At 42.3% G+C, this 21,528-nt stretch overlaps 1 protein-coding gene across 1 annotated transcript in view; it reads left to right on the plus strand.

The window, feature by feature from the left end:
• The window catches only part of HEATR6 (HEAT repeat containing 6), a 31,850-nt gene extending 11,331 nt beyond the window's left edge, over positions 1-20,519 (plus strand). The window contains exons 8-20 of the mRNA XM_014862251.3: positions 474-775; positions 1,556-1,733; positions 7,158-7,364; positions 7,764-7,863; positions 9,666-10,021; positions 10,767-10,889; positions 11,251-11,337; positions 13,845-13,979; positions 14,756-14,878; positions 15,600-15,724; positions 16,550-16,646; positions 17,688-17,892; positions 19,557-20,519. Coding sequence (XP_014717737.3) covers positions 474-775; positions 1,556-1,733; positions 7,158-7,364; positions 7,764-7,863; positions 9,666-10,021; positions 10,767-10,889; positions 11,251-11,337; positions 13,845-13,979; positions 14,756-14,878; positions 15,600-15,724; positions 16,550-16,646; positions 17,688-17,892; positions 19,557-20,125 — 2,607 coding nt within the window. The 3' untranslated portion in view covers positions 20,126-20,519. The remainder of the gene's footprint in view (positions 1-473; positions 776-1,555; positions 1,734-7,157; positions 7,365-7,763; positions 7,864-9,665; positions 10,022-10,766; positions 10,890-11,250; positions 11,338-13,844; positions 13,980-14,755; positions 14,879-15,599; positions 15,725-16,549; positions 16,647-17,687; positions 17,893-19,556) is intronic.
• Positions 20,520-21,528: the final 1,009 nt, after the last annotated feature.

Raw genomic sequence — 21,528 nt, forward strand, 5'->3', positions numbered from 1 at the left:
TAACTATGTATCTTATTTGGGAGAACTGAGAAAATAGTCTCTCAAGCCATTTTCTGTAGACCTTAATTCCCTTGCGGAACCCCAGTTGAGAAGGCTGAGTGCTTCCACAACTGTGCAAGGTGGGTGGGATTCCCCTTGTGCTTAGAGCTGAGGAAGTTCAGGCTCAGAGAGCCTAAGTGATTTGCCCAGGGTCACAGTGGTAGAATTTAAACCCAGGCCATAAGTTTTGTTCTGTCCCGTGTGTTTCGTACCTTGCTTCTTAGTAGTCCTGTAGTGTATGTGTGAGCACTTAACACAGTTCCTGACACACAGGGGATTAAGTAAGTGCCACTTTTTTCTCTTCTCCTCTTTTCTTCAGACTACATGTCAGGGACATATTTAGTAATTATCAAATGAGAAAGTACCAATGATTCAGTTAAAAAATATTTTGAAATAGTTATCGTACATATGTTTCCATTTGCTCCTAACATCAGAATAGAAAGAAAAAATCAAAAGTAAAACCAAAGAAAACCCAGCAAGGAGAAGATGAGGAGGAGGAAGAACCCAGCGGTGAAAGAGAAGCAGCCTCGGTCACTGGCTCAGGCAGAGCGAACCTGCGTGAAGGGAGCCCTCAGTGTCCCCCCTCCGCGGGTGTCCAGAGTTTGCCGTTCAATGGAAGTGGTGCTGCAGGAAAAGAGCGAGCCTCCTCACCCCTCAGTTCTTCCAGCTGGAAAAGGGTCAGCAGTAGTGAGTCAGACTATTCTGATGCTGAAGGAGGCATGCAGAGTAAAATGAGGTAGTAGTATTTTGTTGTGTTTTTATGCCTTGTATTCTAAGTTGCATGTAAGTTTATAACTTTGCTTAAAAACCCTTCTACTGCATGTGATTTAACTTGAAGATTCTGATTTATGTGGGACTTTGCATTACTCTGCATTTTGCCTTGTTCTCTAAATCTGTCTTTGTACATGTGGTTCCTGTGCCTGGAATATTCCTTCTTTCACTTTTTTCTCCTTGTTAACCACTACTCATCTTCAGTATGAGCTCAGCAATCACATCCTCTGAGGAGCCTTTTCTGACCCCCCATTCTGGCTTAGGTACCTGTCCTGTGTGGCCCTTTCACCTGTCTCTGCCTTAGGGTGATCATAACTTGCTGCAGTTATCTCTTTAACTGGCTGTCTCTGCCGTTAATAAGCTCGTCAACAGCAGGGGCTTAGTTTACATCTTCCAGCCTTGGCACACGCCTGGCACGTGCATGAGGACACTCAGGACCTGTCAGTTGGATGAATGGATTCTCTCAGTGTCTCATGTCTAACACTAGTTTCCTAACATCAGCGTGTTGCCCTCTTATTCTTTATCTAGTTGGGTTTTTTTAATTGTCAATTTTATTAACTTGTTATATAAACAAATTGCTTTAACATGTTTTGATCGTATTTTGAAAAATAACTTTTTTGATATCATGTTGGCATCTTTAGGACTTATTTAGAATGTTGACTTTTTCAGTGTATCATTTGAGTTGGCTGTAATAAATAGCATTTCGTATTAAAAGACTTTTTCTTCCTTCTCTTGGTTATTAAAGGTCTTACCAAGCCAAAGTTCGCCAGGGAGCATTAGCTTGTTTTCTTTCTACTATAAAATCAATAGAAAAAAAAGTTCTTTATGGCTACTGGTCAGCCTTTGTTCCTGATACCCCTGAACTCGGAAGCCCACAGTCTGTGTCCTTGATGACTCTTACATTAAAAGATCCTTCTCCAAAGGTAAGAGCATTTAAATTCTGCTCAGTTACTCTAGGAAGAAAAGCTTTATGAGTCTGTGTTGTTTTCTCTGCCCTGTTGGATCATATCCGAACCCAGCTCTTGTTAGTACTGACCCGAGTCCTGACTTGAGAACCACGAGATGGGCAGGAGTAGGAAACGGGCTTATGTGAGTAACAGGTCGAGAGCCACACTGAGGGCACCTCCTGCCCCAGGCTTGCTTGAAGCCTCAGCATGCTGAGTTACTGCTTCAGTGTCCCCTTTGAGCTCCATTGAAAAAGCTGTGTTTCGCTCTCTTTTATGAAAATGTTTATTGCCCTGATATTTATAATAGGAAAAAATTTAAAAATGGCTTAAGTACTCTGGAATATCATGGTACATCGTGGTTATGAGGGATGTGTATGGCTTAGAAAAATGCTTATGCTGTTTTATGAAAGTACAGGATATAGAATTACATGATCCCAACGATGTTTTTTTCTTTCAACTTTTTCATATCTTTCAAATCACATGTAATAAATATTTACATAGTTTAGTGAGAATAACTTATTTTTTAAAAAGAAAAAAATAACTTGGCAGTCATGGATAGCTACAGCAAGGTAGCTCTGGCTGATCAAATATTTGCCTCTTCTTGAATATGTTAACCTCCTCTCCAGAAGTTCACCTCTTGCCCAGTCAGGAAACTGGTCTGCTGCTTAGATTCCCCTTACAGTAACATTACAAAGTTATGCTGAATGCCGTCTGGGTGTCCTTAGGTAGCCAACTACCCTCTCACAGTGAAGAGGGTTGATGAGGCCAACAGTATTATTCCTTTTCTATTTTCCCTTAAAAATAAGGAGGAGCCCTAGTAATCCACAATACATTGGAACTCCGTGTGATCATCTCCTTGATGGCTAATGGCTATATAAGAAAACTTCTAAATGACCCTTCAAAAGCTTTACAGGATAAAGAAAAATAAAATAGCCTCAATTATACACAAAAAATGTCTTCTAGCATATTTCAAATACCCAGTATCCCGAGTAGTTAAACCAGTAGAAATTTTTCAGGTTGACTGACTCAATAGCGAGTAAGAATCTGAGAGAAAAATGGAAAATGAATGGTGGCAAATAAATCAGTAATGAAGCTCTTCTAGTAATTGAAAGGAAAACTATAAAAGTTAAAAAATATACACACACACGCACACACGCACACATTTGAAGACCCTCCACCTGAGAGGAGCTGCCGTAAGTAGCCACGGAGATGGTGCTATGGAGCAAGTAGTGGGCCAGCTGCCCAGCACTGCAGCTGCCCAGCGAAGGGGATGTGGGACGTGTGAGTTTGGGATATGAAGACAGAGAGGTTATGAAGTCATATCTGAGGGAAGGCGATTGAAATAATTTTATGTTTTCATCTTTATATTTTTTAAATGTTTACATTTGGCTTAGAGTGCCAAAAGAGATTTTACATATTGCAAAGTGGTCCTCCTTGATTTGGGTACCTTTTAGATATGTTCTTGTTGTTTAGCTTCAGTGAATGCAAGAAATGTGATGAATAAAAAAATACAGACCTTCCCTTGGGAGATGTCCTACATCCTGGACAAAAGCTGCATGAAGGGCCTGGAGACATGGGAAACCAGTCACCATTCTTAAAGAGGATTGAAAAAGATCAAAATAATGATCAAAATTCATCATTTCAGTGCAGTGGCAAGTGAAATGATTATACTCAATAGATTCTTAGCAGATGCTTGGTTTAGAAGGGTGTAAATAAGTGTGGTGAGTATTGTCCCCCACGAGGCTTGGAGCACACCTCTGCAGACTGTCCATAGTATAATTAATTGTTCACCAAGACACACACTAGAAGAAAGCGTTTGGTAGACGATGTCAGCGAGAGAGGCTTTCTATAAAGACTTCCAGAAAGTTATGTGCAAAAATTAAAAGTGCTGGTTTATGTAAATGGAATGGAACAGGATTCTGGAATGATCAGAGCTAGATTAAAAGGCATAGAATGTGTAAAGGCTGAGTGGTCATCTCAGGTGCTCACTGTGAGTGTAGAGTTGGATGACTGAAGTTTCTCTTAGGATGAAACATGACAAGACAACAATAGAGCATCTTGTCATCGAAGTGCACAGTGATGATAGTTTTGAGTTCATGGCAGCTCTGATATGCCCTGTGGTAGATTCAGCTGGAAGCACAGTTTTCATTGACATACTGAGAAATTTTCCAAACAGAAATGGGCAGAAGGGAGGTGAGTGGACTCTTCCATTCAGAACACCAACAGTAGACAGAGATCACTTCCAGGAAATTGAAATATAAAATGCTAGAATGGTTCCTTGTGAAGGAGGAAACTTAGAAATTTCCTCTAGGATTTGGCAGTGTGGCAGTACTTAGGAAATTGTGACGTGGTTACGTGTTAGAATTGTGCTTCAGAAAGCACATCCTTTATGTTTCCAGGGGGCATGGAGCAAATTATCAATAAAAATAGCATGACTAATTTACAGATTTCTTGTATATGATTTCCTCAGGTGTTACAGAGGTAGATTATGTAGATATATCCACAAGATTTGATCAAACTATAGGACAAACTTTCCTCTTGGTACCTTGAGAATTATGCTGACTTTCGAATTCTGTGGTGAAGAACAGATGACCTTTGCTGGGATGTCTCCGAATCTGGAGACCCTGACCCAGTGTTCAAATGCCTCCACCCAAAATACAGCCAGCTTTAGGAGTGTGAGCAAGGGATTAACGGTGAACGTGTGTGAAGAAGAATCAGTACTTAGAGCCAAAGAAGACAACAGCCGGGGGCCCTGCATCGAAACCTCAGTGGCACCCTCTCCCGGCAGTGACTTCTTCATCTCCCTCCCAGAAATATTCTGAGACCAAACATGCATAAAAAAGGGGAAAATAAGTATTGAGGGAGCTACCTCAGCAAACATTTCTGCTACCTTGTTAAGTAGCAAAAAAGGAAAAGTGCTTTCCTGTTTCATTACCTTAGAACAAGTGTTCATGTCCAAGGAGGGGGAACTACCCGCCAGTGAAACTGAGCACACTGATGTTTATAGGATTGAAAAGTCATCTATCATTGGAAATATTCAGACAACAGAAACTGAATCAACTAAATGAGCTCTCTGGAGAGCTGCACCTCTTATGGTTTGCTTGCACAAACCATAATTTCAGTAATTTCTGCTTAAAGTGCTGATTAGAACTGGTAAACAGTATATTAAATATTGATATAAGAATAAGTGAAGCAGAACTTTGATTAGATTTAGTGTCATAAATAGCATTTTTACAACAGATGTATTAAACAGGATTTAAGGGAAATTAAATCAGAACTATGAGGTATAATTTGATATAGTATCATATTTCTGTATAGATTTTATACCCCAGTGGTGAAAAATAACCAATTTCAATGACTTTCCTTTTGTTTTCATCTGTGATAGTCATGGGTGCTTTTTCTGTGTTAGGGTACCAAAGTTAAATGAGCTGGAAATTTTTAAATATCAGTTCATTTCTTTCCACAACTTAGTTTTTAATTTTATTTGGTTTGTGAGCTTTGGGAATTGTGATTTTTAATAGCCTTCTAAAGAAATGGAGGTTTAGCGTAACATCTGCCTTTTTCAGTTCAGACCAGCCAGCTGTCTAATCAGGTGTTGGCAGACTACGGCCTCTGGGCCAAATTTGGCCCACTACTTGTTTTTCTATGACCCATAAGCTAAGATTGGCTCTTATGCTTTTAAATGGTTTTTTTTTTTTAAATCAAAAGAAGAAGATTTCAATACATGTGAAAATTACATGAAATTCAGATTTCATTGTCCATAAGTAAAATTTTGTTGGAACACAGTCACATTTATTTCTTTATATAGTGTCTGTGCTACCATGGCAGAGTTCAGCGGTTGTGCCAGAGACTGTCGCCTACAAAGTCTAAAATATAAGGGGCTGGCCCCGTGGCTGAGCGGTTAAGTTCGTGCACTCCTCTGCAGGCGGCCCAGTGTTTCCTTGGTTCGAATCCTGGGCGCGGACATGACACTGCTCATCAAACCACGCTGAGGCAGCGTCCCACATGCCACAACCAGAAGGACCCACAACAAAGAATATACAACTGTGTACCTGGGGGCTTTGGGGAGAAAAAGGAAAAAATAAAAAATCTTTAAAAAAAAAAAAGTCTAAAATATAAATTATGTACTGCTAGCCCTTGATCTAAGTTCTTCTAGGATCAGCTGACTGCATGAGTGCACGTTCTCCCTCTCTCTCTCTCTCTCTGTGTCTCTCTCTGTCTCTCTCTCTCTCACACACACACACAGTTTCCTAGTACATTATCAACTTCCTAACTTGAGTGATTATGCTTACTTCCAAAGAAGCATACTGCTATACTACAAGTTTGTTCTCAAAGCAATAACTCTTTAGTTTTTTGTGTATGATTCCATTCTACACAAGGCGTGGAGGACTGCTTTGTTCTTTGCTTACTTGGAGATAACATAGTTGAAGACTTTCTGGAAAACCTTTTTCGCACCAAACCCAGATATGCTTTGAGTAAATATTTAGATTAGATCCTAGAATTATAATATTGATTCTCTGCTTTTTGACTGAAAGTGTTTACTTGGCATTTTTGGGTGTGCTGGACAAAGGGGGTACAGTATTGTTTCATGTTAGTAGTCCTGCATTTATCACCCACATTCCATTTTGGTTAAATTGGCTTTCTTGTCTTTTTTTTTTTTCTTTTCTGATTTTTAATACCACAAAATCATCACAGTATCAGTTGGAAGTAGTCTTTCAATCGTGTAAAGAAAATCTTGATGCAGTGACACTTTTCCTGACAGATGCAGCAGTCCACTGACAAAGGTGCACGGGTTTCCTTCCACCCAGGAAGTTATTTTTCATGGTATTTCTTTCTTTGATTATCGAAGACTTTCCCTGCAGGCAATGTTATTTCCGCCACCTAAGAGTGTTTGTAAAAAGTTGGATCACTAATGGTGCCTGCCAAGATGAATTTGCAGAGTTCCTCATATCCTGTTTCATTAACATTGAGCACTGGTAGATGCTTCAGGGTGGAGTATACAGCAGGATGTCCTTGGGAACTTTGATATGAAACAGACTCTAGACGCATACATATGGGCTGTGTAGCTCTCTCTTTTCAGTTGGCCTTGTGCTTGAATAAACTAGGCCTCTAATCTCTAAATTATTCTCATGCCCACGATTTCAGGTTTTTGTACTATGGTGTAGCTTAGACTTATTCCTTACTGTAGGAAAACCTAACAGCAATGTGATTTAAGATTTTAAGTGTGGGGTGCAAGTAGCCTAATTCATGGCTACTCTTAGGACTGATAGATAATCCCATTGCTTTTATTCTTTTAATTAAAATGATCCTAAGTACTTTGAAAATTAAGAATATATATGGAAGAAGGGGATCCGACTCCTGATTTTTAACTAACTGATGCAAATCGTCCTGAAATTTCAGACGCGTGCCTGTGCTCTGCAAGTTTTATCGGCCATCTTGGAAGGCTCAAAGCAGTTTCTTTCTGTTGCTGAAGATACCAGCGACCACAGAAGGGCTTTCACCCCCTTCTCTGTGATGATTGCTTCCAGCATTAGAGAGTTGCACAGATGTCTGTTGTTAGCTTTGGTGGCTGAGTCATCCTCACAGACCCTTACTCAGATAATTAAGGTAAATATGCCAAGTGATCCGTAGGTTCCACAGAGGGTTTCTGTTTCAATTTTGTGTAATGCTTTACGTTTCCCAAAAGTGACTTGACTTAAGAATATAACCAAGTAGTAATTTTATTTAAATATGTCCTATTTGGAAGTCTATACCTACTTGTGTGATCTTACTTACAATCTCTGTAGGTCCAAATAAATGATTTACTAAAAATACTCCTTTATCTTAGTTGTACCATGAGAATACAAGTGCTGTTCCCGCCCCCAACCTAAAAAAGAAGACAAAAAAGAAAAAGACTGACTTTCAAATAGGTGTAAAGACTTTTCTTGTTAATTAAATGCTATAAAATTTCGTCTCTGTGCTGTGACTTAATCAGGCATGTTGATGAGCTGTTCTTGTGTTTTGCAGTGCCTTGCAAATTTAGTATCCAATTCGCCTTACAACCGTCTGAAACTCAGCCTGCTGACCAAAGTCTGGAACCAGATAAAGCCTTATCTCCGCCACAAAGGTTGGTGGTCATTTAAAACTGATTGTTCTCTATATCAAATCTAGATTATTAGTTAAAGCAATATTCAGAGCATTTTTATGGCTCAAAGATATCTCTACTTATTCTCCTCAAGTTTCTGGGCGAACTAACAACTGCTAGGACCCCAGTTTGCCCCCTGCAGCCCCAGTGGGCACCATCGGAAGAAAGTGAGCTGGGCAGCAGTGTAGTTGAATGCCCCTTCAGTGCTTCTGTGCAGTAGCCAGAGTATTCCTTTAGAATTAGGACTGAGCCAGGCACCAGAGGTCCCCCTCTAGTATATAACAGTCCGTCTCTAGGCATAAGGAGAGGCTGGTTGGACAGTCAGATACAGACATCATCTCTTTTTGGAAAGAAAAACTGGAATATAAAACCTAACTTCTTTAGCATTATCTCCTCTGAATATTCCAGAACCTCAAATCCCCACTCACTGCAGAGTCTTATTGTTTATTTCCTAACTTATTCCCACACATCATATATATGTGCTGTAGACATTTGTTTTCTTTTGTTTGCAAGCTTTAGGATCAGACCACTTTCTGACAAGTCGAGTTTTTCAGTCAGAATTAAAGAAGTTGAAGGAGGCGTGGATGTTTTTTGTGACATCATGGAAGGGGTACTGGACCCGGAGCCAGTCCAGGGTCTGCAGCCCACTCTTTTTTCTCTCATTTCTGCCACCTCATAGTCCTGCTCTCCCTGAACCCTAATTTCCTCCTAACAAGAGGAATTATACCTACCTCATAAGATTTTTGAGGCTTACAGGAGATAATGATGTGTAAACTAAGTCAGTTCACTCCTTTCACCAGTGTATGAAACGGAACCCAGAAAGATAAATCTTGCCTTAAGGTGTCTCATCACGTTAGTGGGAGAAGTAAGATTAAAATAACCCAGGTCTCCTGGCTCAGTCCCCTGCTCGTTCCACTGCACTGGCTTTTCTTCAGCTGCAAACCGAGGGGAGTGGACCATATCTCAGAGGTCCCTTTCAAGTGTCTGGCTTTGTCCTCCAGCAACTTTTTATTATTAGAATGTTCAAATCCATAGAAAACTTGAAAGAATAATACACTGCACACCTGTATGCCTCTACCTAGACTTAACAGTTAACATTTGTCATGTTTGCTTTCTGTCTCTCTTTCTACATATGTGTGTCTGTGCGTGTATGTATGCATATGTGTGTATATGTATATTTTTGTGTATGTATATGTATTTATGTAGATTTTTTTCCCTTGAACCATTTGAAAGTAAATTACAGACATGATATTTTACCCTAAATACCTCAGTATTCATCTCCTAAGATTAATCTCCTAAAAAACAAAATATTATTCTTGTACCTAAAAATATTGAATTAATTCCATAATATTGTCTAATATTAATTCGTGTTCAAATTTCCCCATGTGTCCCAAAAAGTCTTTTATAGCTTTTTTTAAAAAAAAACTGGGGTTCATTCGAGGTTCATGCACTGCATTTAGTTATTATATGTCTCTTTAGTCTTTTTTAATCTAGAGTAGTCTCCCCACCCTTTTTTTTCCTCTTTCACCATACTGATTTTTGGGAGAGTCCAAGCCAGTTGTCTTGTAGCATGTCTCACATTCTCAGTTTGTTGGGTCGTTTCTTTATGGTGGTAACTTATATTTCTGTCCCATGTATTTCCTATAAACTGGAAGTTAGGTCTAGAGGTTTCGTTAGATTCAAGTTAAACGAGACACCATAATTCTTAATTGCCTGCAGCGATAATTATGATCCTTACGATAGTTGTTCCCACAGTGACAGGTTCTTATTGTTTCCTGTGACAGATGTTAATGTTCGAGTGTCAAGCCTCACTCTCCTGGGAGCTGTAGTTTCCACTCACGCACCTTTACCTGAAGTCCAGCTACTTTTACAACAGCCCTGTTCTTCTGGACTCAGCAATAGCAATTCAGCGACTCCTCACCTCAGCCCTGCTGACTGGTGGAAGAAAGGCAGCTCGGGACCCCTTCTGGAAGAGGCATCAGTTAGCTCCCCTAAGGGCTCTTCAGAGCCCTGCTGGCTCATTCGACTTTGCATTTCCATTGTTGTGCTGCCCAAGGAGGATTCCTGCTCAGGTGGCGATGCTGCGTCTACAGCAGGAAGCACCTATGAACCGTCCCCCATGCGATTGGAGGCCTTACAGGTAGGAGGTTTCATTGGCTCATCTCTGAAGTGGCAGTAATCGTTCTTCCTTCATACGACGATGCGAGGAGTGAGTCCATGAAAATCATGGAAAACCTGCTTATAAAATGTCAGGTTCAGTCCTTTGTGTTGCAAGCCATTTTAGTCACCTCAGTTATTAGATGACAGGTGGGTATACTAAATTCTGTAATAATTCTGAAAGAAATTATAGAGCTGATCTTTGATTTCTGCAACTTAAAGTTAAATAAATGTTTAATTTTCCATAGACTTCTCTTTGGTTAGAGACAAAATAATTGCTGCTACAAAGGAAGAAAGCAACCCTAGGTTAAAGTATTTTCTTTTTCTGTACTCAAATATGATCTAAGACCTGGGTTTGCTCCTGGCGTCTGCTGCTAATTGTCTGGTTAATATTACACATGTCCTTTAACCTCTTTAACCTTTCACTTTTTCAGCCCGATTTTCTTCAGTTGAAATGTTCAGTTAATACCTACCTCAAAAAATGGTTCCTAGGCTTAAAGGAGATGATACTGATAATCTTAATGAAACACATTTCATAAACTATAAAGTGCTATAAAATTGTGTGATATAGTTTATTTTAGTCATAAAGATAATGGTTGTTTTCCATTTCATTCCACATCAGATTTCAGCCCTTGCAAAGTGTGAGCGATTTCTGAAATACCGAAGCACTTTCTGGATATTGCAGCCCTGCATTCAGGTCTGGGGTTGATCCTCTGTTCTCCTTGCAGGTGTTGGCTCATTTGGCAAGAGGCTACTTCTCAATGGCTCAGGTCTACCTGATGGAGCTTGGAGAGGTGATTTGCAAGTGCATGGGTGAAGCAGATCCATCCATTCAGCTTCATGGAGCAAAGGTAATTTTCCTCAAAAGCCACATGCTTTTTTCTTCTCTTCCCTTTATGTTCTTCCCTCTGCTGCATGTCCATCAGTTCTGAGGTTTCTTTGAGAGGTTTCAGATAGGGAAGTCATACATTCCTCTATTTTCAGCTCTACGTATAAGCCCAAAGAATTGACTTGGTAATAAATGAACAATATATAGCTGGTGATTTTGCTCCTGGAAAGAATGCCTCTGACATAGGAGTTACTGAGAAAAGAAGGGAAATCATTTGGAAATTATTTTTCCTCTTGATTTGAGATCATCTCCAGACCAAAGTGGTTTTTTTACCTCCTCCATGGTTCTAATACTCTGCTTTGATAATCTATTTATCTTGGCAGCTTCTGGAAGAAGTGGGTACAGGCTTAATACAACAGTATAAACGAGATTCCACCGTCGCACCTGATCAGAGAGTGCCCGTCACCTTGGTAAGTAAATGTCAGTTCATAGTTTTCTCTTTTCTTAGTGCTTCAGTCATTTTTATTTTGAGGCTCAGTGATAAAGTGGAGTAGATGGTATGGTTTCTTCCAATGTCAAAAATTATGGTTTATAATCTAGGATGATTTGATACTTGCATAAATAAGTATTATTTGCATTTCAGTTTATTTGCAGTTGAGTATGTGGTAGGATTATGTGTAACATAGAGTCAGCAATGGAAAAACCAGTATTTATTTTGCATAAAACCTAGTTTGGTTACTCACCCTAGAATGGTGGGAAAAGCCAAGTATTTGGAATTAGAAGGCAGGAGATCAAATCTAGGGATCACCACTTAATGGATGTGATTATGAGCATAGTTTCCTTCTTGTAAAGAGAAATAAAAATTCTTAACTCATAGAGCTATTGTAAGATTGAATGAAATGTAAAGATACTGACAAATAGTAAATGGTCAATGAATGTTAATTCCCTTAGCTCCCTCACCACCACACCCCACCCCCCGATTCCTATTAAATTCCTGTGGTCTTAGGTTGTTTCTGTTGCCCTTACACTGTGCCAGTTCTTTGAAAGAGGAACACATGACCTCACTAAAAAAGGCTCTGCTTAGTGCCAAAAGCAAAATTAGCTCAACGTTCATGGTGTTTTCTCCCTCTGCCCTCCTCATTCTCCCTATTCTTTTCCCTTCATAATTTCCATCATCCTTGCAGTGAGTTAAGAATGTCTAGCCCTACTTCCTTTCTTAGACTGCCACGAAAGCTGAAATGTCTCCATTCGCAGGGAGATGAGTTGAGCTTTGCTATCACAGACCTGGTTTTGAATCCAAACTTCTCCCCTTACTCATCAAGTGACTTTAGGCAAGTCTTAACTGTTCACACTCAGGTATTGTTTCATCTTTTAAAAAGGGATATACTTTTCTGTATTACTTATCTCTTGTTGAGTAATAAATTATCCTAAACACTTAGCAGTTTAAAACAATATTCATTTATTCTCATATATTTTCCGTGAGTCGAGAATTGAGAGCACCTTAGCTGGGTGGTTCTGGCTCAAGTCTTTCGTGAGGTTAAGTCAGCCAGACTTGACAGGGGTTGGAGGCTCTTCCCACCTGGCCACTCGCATGCCCAGCAAGTTAGTGCTGGCTGTTGGCAGCAAGTTTCACTCAGTTCCTCCCCAGAGGACCTCTCCAGAGGGCTGCTTGAGTATTCTCTTGACATGGCAGCTGGCTTCCCCCACAGCAAGTGAGTCGAGAGAGAGAGCAAGACAGGGCTGCGGGGTTTTTATGACCCAGCTTCGGAAGTTTCACACTGTCATTTCCACAATATCCTATTAGTTACACAGGTCAACCCGAGTCAGTGTGGGAGGGGGCTGCCTTCTAAACGTTAAGAGGCAAGAATCATCGTGGGCCATCTTGGAGGCTGGCTTTCACACTTGCCCACAGTCTTCTGGTTTGGGGCAGGGAGAACCCAGACTGGGTTTCCAGGAGCTAGGACTGTGGGGAGGACAGAACTGATGCATGGGATACACGGCCCAACTCAGGGCCCAGTCCAGGGAGCAGAAAGTGAAGACACCAAAACCCCAGGCAGATCTGCAAATGCACATGAAATCCCAGGGTTTTTATAAAGCAGGGGAAGGAAACTGTTAAGGGTACTCTTCAGATGCCACCTTAAGGGGCTTTGAAGTGAGATAATCCTTCAAAGTGCTTAAAACAGAGCCGACTGCCCAATTTAAGAGTCTCCACTGTGCACCAGGCACTGTGCTAGGAACTTTACACACAGCATTACAGTGCATTATCACACAAACTCTGCCAAACAGATGTCTTTGTCCTATTTTACTGAAGAGGACCCAAAGCTTAGACAGGTCCAGTGACTCACCCGAGGCTGGAGAGACAGGAAGTAGCAGCCGAAAGACAGTCCCAGCTCTGCCTCCAGATCCTGTGCTCTTTGGACACCGGCACACAGCCTCCCGGCTGCCCCAGGACCCTGAGCCCACAAGGGATCAGGGGAAAGAGCCCTAGCTGGGTGTCAGTTGATCTGAACTCGAGTCCAGCTCTGCTGCCTACTAGCAAGTTACATTCTCTCTTCATGCCTCAGTTTCCTTGTGTGAAAATGGAGATAATGATATATTTAATTCAGCTCTGCTGAGGGTTAAACTGGGTTGCTATGTGTAAAGCACTGAGAGCAGCGCCTGGCATATAAGCTCTCTGAAGAACGTTAGCTGCTACTGCTACTGCTGTTACTGTCATCATCACCTTCATCCTCTTCCTCATCACTATTGCTGCTTGACTGGAGCAGACTGTAGTTTTCTAATCGATAAAATGGAAGGATTCAGTTAGTAGTTTTCTAAAGTTCTTTCATCTCTGGAAGAAGAACCAGTGAAAGTATTTACAAAAGGCCACTACTTTAAAGAAAAATGTTTCATTACCATGGTCACTTCTCGTAGCTTAGCATCGGTTGGTTCCGCTGTCGTCCCTCCGGCCGTGGTTTTAACTGCGCCCCTCTTCCAGGTGGTGATGTTCTGGACTATGATGCTGAACGGTCCTTTACCGAGAGCCCTGCAGAATTCAGAGCACCCGACCCTCCAGGCGAGCGCCTGCGATGCCCTGTCTTCCATCTTGCCGGAAGCCTTCAGCAGCCTGCCGGTAACTTGGGGCGTTTTCTCATCCTTAAGTCGTGCCCCTGAGCATCAGAGCTTGAGTTTGATTTTGATTCTTTTTCATTTTGAACCAGCATTTCCCATCATCTCTGAGGAGAAGGTGCTTATTCTCCCTGAGTGTGGGGCGAGGGCAGTAGGAAACTTAGAATCTCAGTGTCTTTGGAGAGCTTTCCTCCCTGTGCTTAGAAAGCGGGTGGGAGAAGTAGGGGCAGCGGAGGGTTTGACGTCAGAGAGATTTCAAACCCAGCGTTAGAAAAACCTGCCTTTAAATCCCGGCTGTTCCGTGTTCTAGCTCTATGATTATCTTCTGCAAAACTGAGTTTTCTCGTCTACAAGTGGGAGTGATGTGAGTAATAACACGAAGTCAGTGAAAATACTTAGCTGGTGCCCAACACATACAGTGTCCAGAGCGCTCCGCTCCTTTAGGCCTCAATGGCGTTTGCATCTGTTCTTATTTATGTAAATTAGCTTTTATAAAAAAGGCATCTTTAATAAAGTAGGAGAATAAAATGACCTACTTCACACAGTGGTAAGGATTAAATGTGATCCCAGATGCTGTGTGCGCCCTGCGCCAGCTGGCCCTCAGGTAGTAGCTGCGTCTGAGCAGAGACCCTCTGCTCTCTACCAAGGGGGCCTCCAGGTCTCAGTTGTGTTCAACTCCTGAATGTGGACTCAAGCACGTGACACGTCACAGTCCCTTGGCACAGATGGTGGCGAAGTTATTCCATCCTCACTGTTCCTTGCCATCCTTTCTCGTTGCAGAGTGACAGGCAGATCCTGTGCATCACTCTGCTGCTTGGGCTGAACGACAGCAAGAACCGTTTAGTGAAAGCTGCGACCTCGCGGGCCCTGGGAGTCTACGTGCTCTTTCCCTGTCTCAGACAGGTGAGGGTGGCCCGCGGAGCTGCTCCGTGCCTCTCAGAGAGCCCGTGGTGGCTGTCAAGCTGTAGGGTTGGACAGTAAAGGAAATTAAATTGCTCTGTAATGTGGTTTCCTTAATTTCTACTAAAATATGGCCGTGCTTGTAGTTCATTTACTTTTAGTTACTTAGCACACTGCCTAGGACCCTGCTTGCCCAGTAAATGTTTAAATTAATGGATAATTGAAAAAAAATTAAACGGGACATTACCATGTAATAGTAATAATTTAGAAAACTGAGAGTGTTTACTATGAAGGAAATGTACTTCTCCTTCACTCTTACTTGTGACACTTCTCTCACTGAGAGGTGTGTAAGTGAATAGGAGGTATTTTGGAAATGCTCTTCATTGTCAGCATCATTTCCTGAGGTGGAAATATCCAAGCCCAGAGTTCACAGATAACCATCGCAGGCCGGGTTCTAAGCTGTTCGCACAGGCAGATTCCACAGGCTCCTCAGGGGTGCCTGGCACACACCAAAATCACGGGGGACCTTCCCCTAGACTTTGAGTGTCCAAATTGTAACATATAAGAAGAATAGTAAATTGACTGAATAAATGAATTTTTATTTCCAAATAGAAATTCATAGTAAAGGCATATCGCTTTTATCAGAAAACAAATTTCAGAATTTCCAGGGTAGCAGCATGAACTCGTAAAGTAACTACAGTGTTTTGTTTTGTTTCTCTTACAGGATGTCATATTTGTTGCAGACACAGCAAATGCAATATTGATGTCACTTCAAGACAAGTCTCTGAATGTCCGCGCCAAAGCAGCCTGGTCCCTGGGCAACCTGACAGACACCCTGATTGTCAACATGTAGGTGTCACAGCTCGTTTCACCGGGTTGCTTCTGAAGCTGAGGTCCCAAGAGGGTATCTTTGATCCCAAGAATTAGCAGTAATTCCCCTAAATTATGTAGTCAATCTTCCTGCTTTGTTTTATTTTTTATTTCTTCAAGTAAGAAGATTCGTAAGCTGTTCTTAACATGTACGTATAAAAAATACTCTATGCTGATATAAGTAATACATCCACATTATAGAAAATGTCGGAAGTAGAAAAGTAGAAGTCCAAAACCTTAGTAATGGTTGCCCTACTTTTTAAATATCGTATTTGTATTTTTTTAAGTAATATATTCACAGATAAAAAGAAAATTCAGACAGTACAAAGGGTGCTCGGTGTAAAGCCTTTCTCCTGCCTTAATCCCCTAGGGCCCCTCCCCAGAGGCAACTGTTGCTATTCATACACAAGTGTCTTGCTTTTTGTCACTTAACTCTAACATGTGACATGTATGAGCATTCTGCTGACTTCTCCTGACTCTTATAAATCGTTTTTTATTATTACCCAGTCATCACTATGTGATGATCATTTAACCCTTGCCCTGCTGTTGAACCTTTCTGTTGTTCGAGGCTTTTACATGCCGTGAACGTTTTTGCACGTGACATCTCCATTTTGATATACTCCTTTGGGTTACGTGCCTAGATGTGGACTAGGTGTAAACTGTCAGTCCTTGGTATTCTCTGAACAGGTTTGTGGAGCTGTTTTCCTAAAGTGTTTTTAGTTATACTAGGTGAATATATTCGTATAGGTGTATATTTAAAGGGTTTTACCTTTCAACATGTTTTGCCTCCTTTGGGTGGAATAGGGAAACACCGGACCCAAGTTTCCAGGAAGAGTTCTCTGGTCTCCTGCTCTTGAAGATGTTGCGGTCAGCCATAGAGGCATCGAAGGACAAAGACAAGGTAGACAATCAGCAAACCCAGTGTTCCTCAGTTAGCTGCTTCACGTATTATCGTTTTATGCCACTAAGTATATCCCTGTTCAGAGGAGATGGAGAGTGTGCGCAGGGTATCAAGTGGCCCGCTCTTGGGCAGTTTCTTTCCTGTCTCCCAACTCACGAAAAATATCAGTGCCATTTGTAATACCCCATGATATGTCCATGTTTGTTTTAATGTTAATTTGCTTTTTTGTAAAAAATCCTTAAGTAGAATTGACCAGTCAGAAAGATGAGCAGCTTGGCTTTGAATATCCCCTGTTATACACTAATAAGTTTAAAAAGCGTAGACCCGAGCTTTAGGGTCAGACAGACACGGTTCACATCCTGGCTGTCCCTTTAGTAGCCGGGAGGCCTTTGGTGCATGATTTAACTTCTCTGAAGGTGAGTGTGCTCATCTAACATGGACGTCATCACACATACCTCAGTGGATTCTGAGATGCCTTATGTTAAAGCGCCTGGCGTAGTACCTGACCTGCACCAAGTGCTTAATTTACTACAGTGGCTCTGAAAACCTGGGAAACCCGACTGCAGGCTAGTTCAATCAGAATTTCCAGGGTTAGGGCCTGGGAATTTGTTTTGAAAAAAGAAAGCTCCCCAGATGATTCTGTTAATGCTGCAAAGGTTGAGACTCTAGCTGAAAAGTTTTGGACTGGAATCATGAAACCCAGCTTCTCCTCCTTACCTTGTGCAAACCAGCCATGTCCTGCTGCCCCTGGGCCTTAGATGCCATCTCTATGAAACAGTGAAGATGGATGTCTCTGAGGTCCAGTCTCACTGAGAAATCATGGCGAGGAGCTCTGGAACCTCACCTCTCTGGTGGCTCGGAACGTTAACCACACCAGACCTGGCGGAGATCCAAGGACTTGCACCTTTACTGGCCACATTTTTCATTAGCTCTCTTGCTTTAGGATGTCTGGGACTGCCTGGGCTTTTAAAGCTGAAATTATACTTTCTGACACATCTCTTTGGCAAAACAGATTTCTAATACTTTTACATGTTATTCTAGGTGAAAAGCAATGCAGTCCGGGCCCTTGGAAATTTGCTTCATTTTCTGCAACCGTCTCATATACAAAAACCCAGATTTGCTGAAATCATTGAGGAGTCTCTCCAGGCCTTGATTTCTACTGTTCTGACTGAGGCTGCCATGAAAGTCCGATGGAATGCTTGTTACGCACTGGGAAATGTGTTTAAAAATCCTGCTCTTCCGTTAGGTAAGAGAGTGTCCCTCTTCTCGCTGGTGGACGGCCTCCTTGGACAGCACACACCAGTCTGCATTGTTATTAAAGATGTTCGTCACAAGATTAGAAAAAATGGAAACATATAGAACACCAAGTGTAGGATGTGCTGAGGGAAATCATGATTTGTATATATATTCAATGGATATTTTGTGGCCATTTAAAATTGTGTTTGCAAAATGTTTTGATAATGTGGCAAAATGCTTCTGATGTTAAGCAAACTCTAACAGGATATGAAATTGTTTCTACCGTATGATCTCAGTAAATAGGTAGAAAAAAGACTGAAAGGAAAGGAGCCTAATTGTCAACAGTGGTTGCCTCTGGATGAGAGGAGTAGCAGGATATTTTTTCTGCTTTCATTTTCTAAATTTTCTACAATAAGCACATGTTGTTTTAACAATCAGGAAAAAAATAAAGGAGAAAACTGGCGTGGGAGAGGGAGGGTGCCATTGGAAATCCTGAACTGCAGTGGCGCGCTGTGCGTGGGGAGGGCAGCTGTCTCGGAGCAGTGGCACATGCCGTGCACCTTGGTGTGTCACCAGAGGCTGACAGCTGCTTAGGTGTGTGGATCACAGCCTCCAAATGCCTTTCACTTCAATTGCCAGCATTCGCCTTACACGTTTGTCTCTGTGACAAGATTTGAAACATAAGCCTGTGTTCTTGGAGGGAAAAAATCATTCTGGACCAGCAGAGCATGCAGGAAGCTGGCTGTGCTCTCCTTTCTTGTCAAGAGCGTCCATGCAGACCAGTCAGCCAGGAGCTGGTGGAGAAGCAGCCTGGTGGCTTTTTCCACTGAGGGAATAGCCTAAGGTGACCTTTGGGGTTGGCGCTCACTGAGGTGGGCATCTTCCTTCCTCTCTGGAATCAGCAAAGAGTTGGGAAGGGCTGGGAGAGTAGGGAAGCTGCGTTTTACTCTGCTGCCCATCTTGAGGAATAAGAACCCCCCCAAATGGAGTGGCTGGTGGGTAGTGGTAGCTCTGACAAGGAGGAAAGCAGGCTGATTTCCTGGGGCCAACAGGAAGGGAGAGAAGACAGAAATCTCGGCACCATCTTCTCAGAATCAGCAAATTGAGCTTTCAGTTAATCTGAGTATGCTGTTCCCCAGTCACTGCCTACATAGTGTTTTCCTTTTCTTTGCAATAAAATCCATGACATGCTGTGGCCAGAGCAGGGTCTAGATGCTAAGCCGGGTGAGGAAATATTCTTTTGCCAGCATGAACAGGGCTGGGTGCACAGTTGTGCAGTTTGCGCACTGCTCTGAAGCACCCAACTGAGGGGACAGGTGTGGCTGCAGTTCAGTCCATGCTTCTCCCGTCAAGCCTCACCCCTCGAGACAGTATCCTCCCAGAGAAGAAGCTTCTTTCAAAGTCGCCAGAGTCCCTATTTAGGGTAGCAGAGGCCCTGAGCCTGCAACAGGCTTGTCTGGGGACAGAGGGAGGTTTGGGAGTCAGGACTCAGCCACTGCCTTAGGATCTGGCAGTTAGTCACTCACCACTCTGATCTGACAGGATTACTGTGTGTATTAAATGAAAACATAAGATTTTTCTAACTTGAGCACAAATACGTGTTTCCTTCTGTCCCACTACCCCTCACTTATTTCTAAGCCTTCATTTGTTTTAATGACTATGGATTCTTTCCAGGAACAGCCCCGTGGACCTCCCAGGCCTACAACGCCCTGACATCCGTTGTGACATCATGCAAGAACTTCAAAGTGCGCATCAGATCTGCCACTGCCCTTTCCATTCCGGGCAAGAGGGAGCATTATGGGTCTGTTGACCAGTATGCTCAGATCTGGAACGCATTGGTCACTGCCTTACAGAAGAGTGAAGACACCACAGACTTTCTGGAATTCAAGTACTGTGCCAGCCTGCGGACCCAAATCTGCCAGGCGCTGATTCACCTCCTGAGCTTGGCCAGCACCTCAGACCTGCCCTCCATCAAAGAAACCCTTGAACTGAATGGGGACATGATCCAGTCCTATATCCTACAGTTTTTAAAGTCAGGAGCAGAGGAAGATGACACTGGAGCACCCCACAGCCCCCAGGAAAGAGACCAGATGGTCAAAACAGCCCTGGAGCACATAAGCAGCGTCCAGGCACTGACTGGCGACACAGCCAAAAGGGCCATCATGGGCTTTTTAGAGGACACCCTGACTATTTATTTTGACTCTGGATCACAAGTAGCACTCGTAGGATTAACACATCGGTGAATATTCCACCATACTTTCTCGGTGTCAAGTGGTAATAGGAAGATCTGAGTGTGAGCATCAGATGTGTGGCATTTAGTCTTAGGGGCAGACACAATCCATCCACTGTTTAGTTAGAATGAGTTAGCAGCTGTTTAAGTTTATCAAAGGGCTCAACCACTTTAGAGAGCGGTTCCACTGTGATGGCTGTGGTCCGGGTTGTTGGAACCTCTGACTTGTGCAACTAGGAGCAAGGAGTTGGGTTCTAGTGTGAACAGAGCAAACCATGGGGAGGGGTTGTGAAGGGTGTTTAGTCTCAGTAGATTAAAAAACAATGCAAAAGGATTTAGAAATTAGAATGTTGTATATTGTGTCTGTGGGAACTGTTTTTCTTTTCTAATAAACTAATGAAACAGTGTGCCCATAATCTCCTGTTTTTATTGAGTTGCGTTTATAGAAAGCGGCAGGCAGAGCTGCTGTTCAGGCAGTTGGCACTGGGACGGCAGCATCAGTTGCTACCGTACAGAAACAGTTCCTAGGTTGGTAAATGGCTGCTGCCCTGAGCTCCCCTAGTGCCCACCCCGGCAGCCCCTCCACGCCGCCCCACAGCCCGGCATCCAGAGTTGACTCCCGACACGTGGGGGCCTGCAGCCTAGGCCCACGTCCATCTCACCCTGGCCGGAACATCAGCCTCTATCTAAACTTCCTGATGCCCTTTAGGAGAGTGTGGTCCCAAATGCCAAATTTATGGTTGTTTTGTTACCTTCGAGTTTGTGCCTTAAAAAAGAATTATTTAACTTAGGTGGTTACAAAGAGAGGTTTTTAAATTATATTTTGGTAATATCCAAGCAGTTATAAAGGAATTTCTCACTGAAGGATTATTTACATTGAAATTTTGCATTCATCTCTTGAGCACTGACAATTTATTGGAATTGATTTCACTTAGGAACTTAGTAAAAGCATCTATTAAAATTATTTGACTCATATTTGATGTGGGATAAATAAGAATCAAGATATACAGAATGGGTATGGGTGATGTATTATTTAACTATTGTTATTTGGCTTAAAATGTATAATTTGAGGGCATATGTCCTCAGTTTTTCTCCTCTGCCTTTACGTCGCCCTTTTCCCTGTAGTTCAGTGTTGGTTGCTCAGAAGATGCTGTCTAGGCAGAGACTGGGAACAGTGCTCAGATAACAGGGCTCAGTTTTCCATTGGTAGAGTACCAGTTTCCTAAGAATTAGACTACGGGCATCGTAAAAATGCCCACATAGAACATTCTTGAAACTCACTTTTCTTTGGAGATGATTCGGGCCACAAATTGTTAAAGAGGCCCGGGGACTGAGTGCGGCTGTGCTGACCCTACAATGAATCTTGGAACTTCCTTCTCCTGAAGGAATACATCCTTGATAGCAGCTTGTTTACTT

This window comes from Equus asinus, chromosome 13 (assembly GCF_041296235.1).
Source record: "Equus asinus isolate D_3611 breed Donkey chromosome 13, EquAss-T2T_v2, whole genome shotgun sequence".
Classification (NCBI taxonomy): domain Eukaryota; kingdom Metazoa; phylum Chordata; class Mammalia; order Perissodactyla; family Equidae; genus Equus; species Equus asinus.